Source organism: Medicago truncatula, chromosome 7, assembly GCF_003473485.1.
Source record: "Medicago truncatula cultivar Jemalong A17 chromosome 7, MtrunA17r5.0-ANR, whole genome shotgun sequence".
Lineage (NCBI taxonomy): Eukaryota > Viridiplantae > Streptophyta > Magnoliopsida > Fabales > Fabaceae > Medicago > Medicago truncatula.
This window is the reverse complement of record NC_053048.1, coordinates 9,699,899-9,711,421: the sequence shown is the minus strand read 5'-3', so window position 1 is coordinate 9,711,421 and position 11,523 is coordinate 9,699,899. Positions and strand designations below refer to the sequence as shown.

General features: G+C 30.5%; 1 protein-coding gene and 1 pseudogene across 1 annotated transcript; one reads left to right on the top strand and one right to left on the bottom strand.

Moving 5' to 3' along the window:
- Positions 1–5,107: 5,107 nt before the first annotated feature.
- Positions 5,108–10,128, bottom strand: LOC25499840 (homeobox-leucine zipper protein HDG11). The gene is given in 11 exon segments (XM_039827825.1): positions 5,108–5,488; positions 6,335–6,424; positions 6,910–7,025; positions 7,028–7,155; positions 7,344–7,525; positions 7,645–7,851; positions 7,953–8,072; positions 8,159–8,503; positions 9,089–9,244; positions 9,367–9,484; positions 10,031–10,128. Coding segments are annotated over 11 exon segments (1,941 nt in total).
- A 722-nt stretch (positions 10,129–10,850) lies between these two features.
- On the top strand, positions 10,851–11,281 carry LOC11441334 (histone H2A variant 1-like; annotated as a pseudogene).
- Positions 11,282–11,523: the final 242 nt, after the last annotated feature.

Sequence of the window (11,523 nt, the reverse complement as noted above, 5' to 3'; positions counted from 1 at the left end):
ATCAATTGTAACAAACGTGAGGAAAAAATAATGATAAAGTTTGGACTTTAAATCCTCTAAAAAAAGATTAATAACAAACGTGAGCAAAAAATAATATTAAAGATTGGACTTCAAATCCTCTTAAAAAAATATTAGTAACAAACATGAACAAAAAATTATGTTAAAGATTGGAGTTTAAATCCTCTAAAAAAAGATTAGTAACATGTACAAAAAAAAAAAAAAGATTAGTAACAAACGTGAGCAAAAAAAATTAATGTTAAAGATTGGATTTTAAATCTTCTAAAAAAAAAGATTAGTAACAAATGTGAGCAAAATATAATGTTAAAGATTGGAGTTTAAATCCTCTAAAAAAAAGATTAGCAACAAACGTGAGCAAAAAATAATGTTAAAGATTGGACATTAAATCTTTTAAAGAAAGATTAGTACTTAAAATATTTTAGAAATAGATTTGTTAGCACTATATTAAATATTAATTATCAACCAGTTTCTAGGAGAAGAACATAATTTGTTGTCATTTGATGAGGTTGAAGGGGTTACTCATAACTTATATCAACATGAATTCCTAAACTCAATTGCTCAAGGAAGTATCCCTCCATATATTTTAAAGGTAAAAAAAGGTGCACCTTTGATGTTAGTGTGAAACATAGTCCCTAGATTTGGCCTGTGTAATGGGACACGATTGTTATGTCATGGGCTTTTTAAGAATATGTTGGATGTGAAAATCCCTATAGGAAGCAATGCTGGAAAGAGAGCATTCTTGCCCAGAATTAAATTAAAAACAAATGTTGGTTCATGACTTCCCTTTGTGCTTAGTAGAAAGCAGTTTTTAATTAGACTAAGTTTTGTTATTACCATAAATAAGTCACAGGGGAAGACCATTTTCAATGTCGAAATCTATCTTCCACGACATAGTTTCAGCCATGGTCAATTATATGTAGCTTTATCAAGAGGAGTTTATCAAAATTCAACAAAAGTTCTCATTAAAGAAGGGAAAATAGAAGGAGAAGATGGAGACTTTACGAAAAATGTAGTTTTTAAATATATTCTTTTATGGAAATCATAGCAATGTTTCTCTTACATAACATGTCATTTATACATTTATGTTATGATGTTACTAATTACTATTAGAATATACAATAAATGATGATTATTTTATCTTAATTTTATATGCAAACAAACTAAAATATATTGAGTTCAAAAATAATTTTGTTATATGCCTTGACAATATTTTGTTTATAAATTAATATATCAATAAAGTATAAATAAGAGAGATGCCTTCAGATTTTATGCCAAATCTGCTGAACTAAATACTTTTTCCATTTATAATTAAAAAAATTATTGATAGATTAGAATACTTGACCATTGTTAGACCAAAATGATTGTCTGTGAATATCATATTTAAATCTTTTGTTCAATTTTATTTTTTATAAATAGTATATATAAATAATATGTGATTGTATAATATACATATTATTACATTATGAAGTCAAGGTTGTATGAATTGTAAATCATATGCTAATAACACATCACAATTTCTCCAAAAATGTATGTAACAATATTCAATAACCACTGATGCTATTGCGCTAAAAAACCTACAAATGCAAGTGTAATTAAAATTTGAACTGCAAATATAATTACAATATTCAAATTTTACTATAAGTATTGATAATACCAATAAGGAACTACATAGGACAATTCAAAGCAGCTTTTATGTGTTGGACAGTCTTACCAATAAGTCCATTAACAATTGGAACAGACTCCATTTTAGATGGTAAACTACTCACCATAATCTGAAATGCAACTGTTAACAATGATCCTCCAATGTTTGTGTTTGAGCTTGTTGATGCAACATCATCATTTCCACTATTACCTCCTTGAATATTATTTTCGTTTTGGTTTCCATCAGAAGTAATTGTCTGAATTCTGATGGTAGGAACTGAATGTATGAAGGATCTACCTCACTCATTATTGATGAATCAACATGACAAGACACCACAAGTGAACCTGATGAGTCCACACATCATCATTGAAGGAGGTCTTGGCAAATGAAATAACAAAAATGTTAAAGGAAGAATAAAAAATTGATTAAAAGATATATTGGTCATCACATAGGACAAAATAACTATATGAAATGGATTGTTTTTGATAAGTTTGGTTTCAGGAAACCTATTTATAGATTTTATTTTCTCACACAATATTTTATGTTACATATGAACATATTTATTATAGTATTGACCATTCAAATCCTTTGAATTATTAAATTACTATATTATAAGGTTTTCAAACATCTTTATCCACCCGATACGAAATTAAAGGAAAAATCATAAACAGCGGTTTAATAAATAATAGTACTGAAAACATATTTAAAGATTTGATATTTTGTTGAAGCATAAATATTTGTTACTACCTCCGTCCCTATATATAAGACCCTTTTGCTAAAATCATGGGAATTAAAAAAGTGGATATTTATATTAAAGTTGTTTGTAAGTACTATTGTTTTTACAGTTTTATCCTTAAGAGAAATAGAGAGTTAGTTTATGTTTTCCATATGCTATTTATTGCTGATTCAAGAAAAAGATGTATAATAAATAGGGGTATGTATGTAAAGAAATAATTAATGTAGTTGAAAATAGCAAAGGGGACTTATAAAAAGGGACAAAAAAAATTCTCAAAAGTATCTTATAATTAGGGACGGAGGTAATATTTTATAATTATAGTTTTGATCGAATATGATATTTATAAATAAAAAACATAATTGTGCATTAAAGTTATATATTATTTAACTTTCTAGAAGATTTTTACTTTAATTTTATTTTACTAAGATAATTTTATAAAATTTAATATATCTAAATATTAAATAAACTATATTTAACAGCGGAAAGACGGGAACTTCCATGCCCGTCTTTCTGCTCTTTTTACAATGCTAACGCGTGAGTATATTTTATTATGTTTGTTTGTAAATTTTTTATTATAATTTATTAAATTTTAAATATTAATGGAAATTATCAAATCATCTTACATTATTCTTGGCATGTTTTTCAGTCAATTTCAGTAGGTTTTACCAGTAGAACCAAGAAGTATTAGAACAATTGTCTATGATTTTGTGACACTTGTAATGTTTTCTATATTTGATTATGTAATTCTATTCTTCTTGAAACATAGCAATTTTAGGATTTTTTTGATGTAATTCGCGAAGAAATCATGCAAATCGTCAAAGTAAGAACATCTGAAGATTAGTGAAGACCTTGAGAAGATCAAGAATGAAGGTTCAAGAGGCCTCATAAGACTTTACAGAGGGATAAGTTTTGTTCCCAGGTCCAAGACATCTTATATGGAAGCAAACATCCAAAAGGATGGGAAAACTGAGATTTAGGGCCTAAAACGCAGTCACATGCGCCTTGGGCATGAGTTGTTTCACACACTCATGCGCCTAGGTGATGAGCTGTGCGCCCCAAGCACTGTGTATTGCAGGCGAAAAATTGATTTTCCCTACTTTCTAGTGGGAAAAAGCTCGATTATTATGCCCAACTTCAGGTGAAAACTCTCCTTATTAATACCGAATTACTCATTCATTATTTCTCGTTCAGAACGAAGTAGTTAAAGAGGAAGGCGAACTAGGAGCTTTCAGGAGGAGTTTCTCTCTCATATCTCCAAGTTTTTCTGGGGTATGTTTTATTTCTTTTGTAAGTTATTTTTAGTTACCATGGGTAACTAAATATTTTTAAGCTAGGGTTCTAAGATGAATCTATATATATATTTTTGGATATATTTATGAGTCTAGGCGAAAGGCTCGATGTTGGCTTCAATCACATTTTTTTCATTTCTCGAAATGCTAAACAAAGTGTGCAAGACAATAGTGCAAATTCAACATCAGTTTTTATGTTGTGGGGAGACATGAAAAAAAAATCTTGGGTGAAGTGGGAGGTGATTGGAAAACCAAACGAGCAGGGGGGAAGAAGTGTTGAAGATCTGATATTGTGAAAAGAAGTGTTGAAGGCGAAGTACAAGGGGAAATTGCCATTACCCCTCAAATATTTTTTCTAGAGATAAAATCAAATTTCCATCTCTTTGGTGGAAATATTTATATGAACTATGGAAGCGGAGCGAAAATGCTCAAGATTGGTTTATGGAGTTTGAAAACAAAACTATTAACAATGGGGAATCAACATTTGTTTTGGCATGATATTTGGTTGGGTGGAAAACCTCTTTCACTTAAACTCCCAAGGTTATTCTCTTTATCCCTCCAAAGGAATAACAAAGTCAAATAGGGAGGTGAGTACATTATGAATGGTGTTAGGACCTTGGGTTGGGAAGGGAGTTATTTGGTAGGGAGGAACAAGAACTTTAAGAGTTGAAGGGTCTTTTAGACAATAGTGGGATTAAAAAAATAAAATTATAGATGAATTTGGGATATTCAAACTTCAAAAGTCTTTAAGATGAAATCTTTATATGAAATTTTGAGTGGTAGATTCCTTCCTCCCACAAAATTGAATGTGGCAAGCTGAAGGAGCCTTAGTAGAATTTGGACAAGAAAAGTTCAAGATTTTTTTTGGTAATTGATTCTTGGAAGACTTCCTACTCGCAAAAACTTAAATAAAAGATGTATGTTGTTGGATGGAGTTAGTTCAAATTGTATATGGTGCCCAGAAAAAATAGAGGTGGAGGATCACTTGTTTTGTAGATGTGATTTCTTCAGAAAAATTTGAGACTCCAATTTTAAGTGGATTAGAGTAGGAAAAAGGGGGGCCTTTTATGTATTTTGAGTGGTTTTGAAACCTTCTACTTCTTTGTCTTACTTCTTAATTTTAGAGGATTGTTTCGGTAGGTAGAGTAACCCTTGTACTATTCCTAAGTTGCGGATTAAGTATTATTTGTACTTCACTCCATAGAATAATAAATTTTGTTGTTCCAAAAAATTATCATACAATACAACTTAAATATTTTAAATTTGATAAACAAATATATTTTTTTAACAAAATAAATAAAGTATCAACCACAAATCCATACAGTAATATAAATAAGAGAGGTGCCTTCAGATTTTATGCCAAATCTTATGAACTAAATACTTTAGCCATTTAGTATAAGTATTGATAATACCAATAAGGAACTACATAGGACAATTCAAAGCAGCTTTTATTTGTTCGACAGTCTTACAAATAAGTCCATTAACAACTGGAACAGACTCCATATTAGATGGTAAACTATTCACCATAATTTGAAATGCAACTGTTAACAATGATCCTCCAATGTTTGTGTTTGAGCTTGTTGATGCAACATCATCATTACCACTATTACCTCCTTGAATATTATTTTCATTTTGCTTTCCATCAGAAGTAATTATGAAACCTGATGGTAGTAATTGAATGTATGAAGGATCTGCCTCACTCATTATTGATGAATCAATAGGACAAGACACCACAAGTGAACCTGATGAGTCCACACAACTTTCTTGTAATATCAACATGTTGTTGTTACCTGTGCTGAAACCCTACATTTGCAAATTAACAAAATACATTAGGAAAAAAACCATAATCTGACAAAAATTGTCTGTTTTTTTTTGGGTTAAGTGGTCTAGTGGTTGGAGTAAAAAACCATAATCCGACGAAAATTGTCTGTTTTTCCTGATCCCTGCATATATTATGCAACATCCATAACAATTAAGCTAAGCTTATGGGGTTGACGACATTTGTTAAAGTTACTTTAAATGGTATAAGGTCCTAAATGGACCCTTTTAAAGAGTTCGATCGATATTAGAGAAACTTTTTTTTGTTATAGCTTCTCTTGAAACAAAATCTAAATATTTCAATCGAGGATTTTTTTTTTCTTTCTAAAATATAATTTTTATTATGATAGACAAATACAAAGTAGTTTATGCTTTTCTTAAAAATCTCTAAAAATAAATCTCTAAAATTATTGAATGTCAATATTTTTTTATAAAGTATAAAAAACAGGCCGTTAGTACACGTGGTTCTCATCAGATGGAGTCTAAGGCGGGTAGATGTATGTGGTCTTACTTTTGTAGAGATATAGAGATTATTTTTAAGATTTGAACTTGTGACCTCTACTTCAAGTTGAGTTGAAGAACACCCTCACGAATGGGAAACAAAATGGATAATTAAAAAGGAGAAAATTTAGGTACAATTCTTTAGGTACTTTTCGTATGGTTCTTAAATAAAAATACATATTTTTTGGATATAACAAACTTTGATAAAATTATAAATTTGAGGAAATCATGGTGAATTTAATTAAGAACCATACAAAAAGCACCAAATGAATTGTACCTAAGTTTTCTCCAAATAAAAATAAATAAATAAATGGAGGAAGCATGTCTTACCTTAAACACGGAAATGCAGTTACCAGGGCGCGAAACATTTGCTATATGAACAACCTCTTGAACATCATTACCATTGGAAAGTACATTGGACTATGCAACAACATTGAAAAATAATGTTAATAAGAAAACCTTTTAACTCTAAGGTATTTCATATGACATCAAATAAATATTAATCATACTATATCTTCGTTCAGTTGATAAGGATAATACAATAAGTAGAGACGGAAGTTCGAACTCATAAATCCTCACTTATTCATATTAAGAGGTGCAATTCTGACGGCTAAAAAATATATATCCGCTTCACATTCTTTAAAGATAGTAAACATTTTTTTTTTAATTTAATGTAAAAAAAAAAGGCTTACTAACTCCCTTCAAAAAATACTTTCAAAGCAAAAAATCTCCCTTCAAAAAACAGCATTAATAATGGTCATTATTTATTCACAATATTAATAATGGTCATTATTTATTCCCAATATTAATGGCTTAATCTAAGGGTATATTTTGAATAATAGCATTAAGTTATATATAAGTGTGTGTATATATATATATAATAATTGAGATCGTATTTAACAAACCTGAGATCGTTTTCTTTCATTGTTCAAGAAATTGAACACAGTCTGTGGAGGGAGAGGTAGCCAAATGGTAGTAGATGCGCTTAGCACCCCACCATTAGGCTGACTCTTCCTCACATAATCTCATTCAAAGTTGATAATGTGGTCCATCTATGACTAGCTGATCCATTTATACTTTCACAGAAATTAGTTACCATCCTTTGTGTTAGCTTCATCATGGTCCTCTTTCCATCAGGTGATGGAATCACTGAAAAATTCCAAGACAAGAAAATTAAATATATGATCGAAATTCATGCAATATTGTGTGTGTGAACCTTTATCTTGCGGTAAAATACCGACAAATGCAGCCACAATTGTGGTTACAAAGACCTCTAAAACATTTATATTGTGGCCGCAACTACGATTTAAAACAATAATATAAATTATATAGCTACGCTCCTTCGAGATGACCGGTAGAATGACCTGAATCCATAAGATAAGAAGCAATCCTTTCACACATTATTTGAAGTGTAGTGAGCCATTTTTCAGCTCCAAATGCAACTCCACTATAGATAACATTTCTATAGAGCATATGAACTGGATTTCTGTCTTCAACTTCAACATGTTCAATCCAAGTAACCTATAAATTAAAATATACAAGAGTGACTAAAAAATGCTTCATATATATATATATTAATTTAATAATAAATTGTGTCCAACAAAATGAGATTTTATAGTGTTCAATTAAAAGTAAATTACCTTGGATTTTCCATTAGGCATGTTTTGGATGAAGCAACCGGAAGGAAGACGATGGCCTCGAAATTTCGAAGCAAAATGTTTGTTATGAGGAAATTCATATGAAACATCAACTATTGCCCATCCTTCCTCAAATTGTTTACAATAACGTAGGAAGTAGAATTCTCTAATAGGAACAAGTGGTGAAAGCACTTGCAACTCTTCATACATCTAAAAAAAATTATTGAATGATATCGTAAAATACATCGATACAAAAATACATCTAAAATAAGTGTTAGTCTAACCGAACAGCGAAAAAAAATTAATCATACCAATTGCAAAGAACCATCAAGACCATCCTTCGTTCGAGAAGATATAACTTCAATAGTCTTTGCGATTGTCACAATAGTTGGAAATAGCTCCATCCACTTGTGTTGTTCTACAAAATCAATCTTTAAATTTGCTTAATTAAGTTAACTAAATTGAATTAGTGAATTCAAATCTAAAAAAACACTATAATAGAATAAGAAGTTCTTACAGGATCCATAAACATTTCAACCAAGGTCAAGGCATTCATGATAACATCACCAGATTTTCTAGAAGCTTCGATGCGAATATTCGGATTCTTTAACTGATTATTAGTCCTAGGGAACATTGTTTCATAGGTTTCAAGGTTAAGAGTATCTCTTCCATTATTGTTTGATTTCATCCAAAGAGGCTCATTAGTTTCCATAAGAAAAATCAGCTCTTGCATTGCATTTGTAGCAATGTCAAACATTAGTGATTTTTCCTTATGAGAGAGACCAGCAGGTTGGTAAGGAACATTTGGCAATGTTGATGAACTTCCAGTGTATCCAGCTGCAATGCTAGATACTCTAACAAGCTACAAAAGTTCAAAAATCACCATTTTAATTGACCACATAAATGCAAAATACAACACATGTAAACATGGTTTTAAATTGCGGTCTGCACTACAAGCAACCGCATTATAAAAGACTTTTAAAAAGTAAGTTCTCCGCAACAACATTGCTACTACAATTTCAACCGCATCAAACATATTTTCCTATATTTTGCCACAATAGAAAGGTTTACATTGTAACCGCAATTTTAAACTATATTTAATTTTTTTTGTCCTATAAAATTAATTCACAATCTTTGAAGTTTAGTCCATACAAACATTTTTTTATATTTTAATTTTAGCCCTTGTTTTGCTTTTATAGAGACTTGGTAATTGGTAGTATTATAAGATTTATAAACATTTTCTTTTTGGTACAAAAGAGGAAAAACCCAAAAAAATATCTAAACGAAAATCCTAAGACATGTAAGTGTCGGATATGTCACCAAAGAGAATATTGTGTATGTATGGACTAAACATATTTAACCATTAAAATTGTGCATGTAATAATTAAGAATGAATACACACATAATTCTTTTGCATTACTTGATATTGTATTAATGATTTACGTACCTCTTCTTTGAGTCGAGCATTTTCTATTCTCAACTTTTGTCCATCACAAGTGCTGCAGATAACATTTTGAAGGGCTTCCCTCATAGCTTTATTCTGAGATCTTATTTTATCATTCTCTTGTATGAGTGTACAATTATCATCTCTTTCATTTTGTGTCTGTTTTGTTCAAACCAAAACCACAAAGAATCATTGTAAAATAACACATAAATATGATAATCCCATGCATGTATAAAACACACACAAAGCCCTAATATAATTTAAAAAACACTCATAAATACCTTCAACTGAGTCCTTCTATTCTGAAACCAAAATTTGATCTTGGTAGGATCCATGGCTAATTCCCTGCCTAACTGCAACCTTTGTTTTTCATCAGGATATGAACATGTCTTAAACACCCTAAAAAATAAAATAAAAAAGGCGTATAAACTATTATATATAAAAAATTATTATATATCAAAGATTAATTACATATGAATATAAGGTAAGCAGACAACAAACTGCACCGTTAAGCCTTTTTGGATTGCAAAACCAATTCTCCTAAACACAACATTAATGGACTTAAGAGTCATGACATTGTTGTGCTGTACATGACCCTTTGAACTCTATGTAGAAGGTCAACAACATCTGGTGCTAGGAAGCAAAAAATGTCAAATCCAAATAGTATAAAAGCATGTTGATTGTTAGAACACGCTTTCTCATGTTTGCTAGTTTGCTTGATGCAGCTTTTAGGGTTGTCTGTCCTACTGTAAAAACCCTATCACATAATCCCACGAGTGAAGAAACCCGGTCAAATCACACATGCATGTTTTCTTGTACCCATCCGTATATCATAACATTGCATGCCTAAGTGTGTATAAATCTAAGTGTCGTATAAATAAATAAATAAAATATAGGGTGCAAAAATAATAGATTTTTTTTTTTTAACAGAGATAGGACTCTTACGCTTCAAGCCTTTGGATCTGATTAGAAGTGTGACGGTTGCAACATTTCTTCCTTTTATGAGTATCTGAAGAAACACTTCCTTCACTGTGATGCTCCATAAGTTTCTTTTTGATCAAAACTTTTTCACCTTCAACGAGTTCTGTTTATTTTTGTATTTTTGCTATTAGGGCTACTATATATAGCTATTTGGCTATGACTATGATTTTAATTTGGAGAAACAAAACTTTCAATAAATAAATACATTCTGGAACGTGCTCTCAAATTATATTTTATATATAATTTTTTTGATATCGAAGAATAAGATCATATATATATATATATGAAAAAATTGGAAAAAAAAATGAAAAAATCTACAAGCTTAAACGTTACTTCAAATAACATATAAAAAAAGCTAGAAATTAGTTTACCAAACAGTCACTTGATCAAACAATCTTATAAGCTAGTTCAACAATAAGTTTAGCTTTCCTTGTACTTGTGAAAGTAAATTAGACTATTACGTGTCAGTAATAAGTATACCAAAAGTAAATCAATAATAAATAGTTAAAGTAGTTTTGTATGTGAAGACAAAATAAACATAACACTTATTTTTCACGATCTAAACAACTTATGGGTAAAAAAATTGTCTAAACAACAAATTAAACATATGATCCAAAACAAAACTTAAACACAACTGCAAATCGTTTCATATATTTCTCAATTCAAATCAATATAGTACAAAATTCTTTCACAAATATAACTTAGAAAGATTAAAACAACAACTATACATTGCTCTAACTCTTTTCTCTCTCTTTCTCTTTCTCGATTCCAAGGTGATTAAGCAATGGTAGGAAAAGGATGAAAGGGTCTTGTTGCAGAGAAAACCACCGCGGCTAACAAAGACAAGAAGAAACACACTTCTCGTTACTCTCGTGCTAGAATCCAAATTCATGTGGGTAGGATCCACAAACAGCTGAAGCAAAGGGTCCAATATAACAGACGTGTGGGAGCAATAACTGCAGTTTATCTGGCATCAATTCTAGAGTATCTGACTGCGGAAGTTCTTGAACTGGCTGGAAATGCAGGTTAAGATTTGAAGGTGAAGAGGATCACACCAAAGCATTTGCAGCTGGCTATTAGGGGAGATGAGGAACCCTTATCAAGGGAACAATTGTTGGTGGTGGTGTCATTTCTAACATTCACAAGTCCTTGATCAACAAAACTGCCAAAGAACGAGTCTTTACTTTTGTTGTCATGTGGTGCTGTTTATTTTAATTAGGGGTGTGTTTTTTATTATGACTTGGATTGACTTGAAATGATAGTGATCACAGTAGGGTAGTTTTAGAATTTTGAATGAATTTATATGGTAGTGTGTAAATGGTGAAATTCTTATGTGGTAAAAAAAAAAAAACAACTATTCATAGGTTTTCTGAAACGAAACTTCTCATTTACACACTACCATATAAATTCTTCAAAATTATAAAACTACCCTACGGTGATCACCATTATTTCAAATC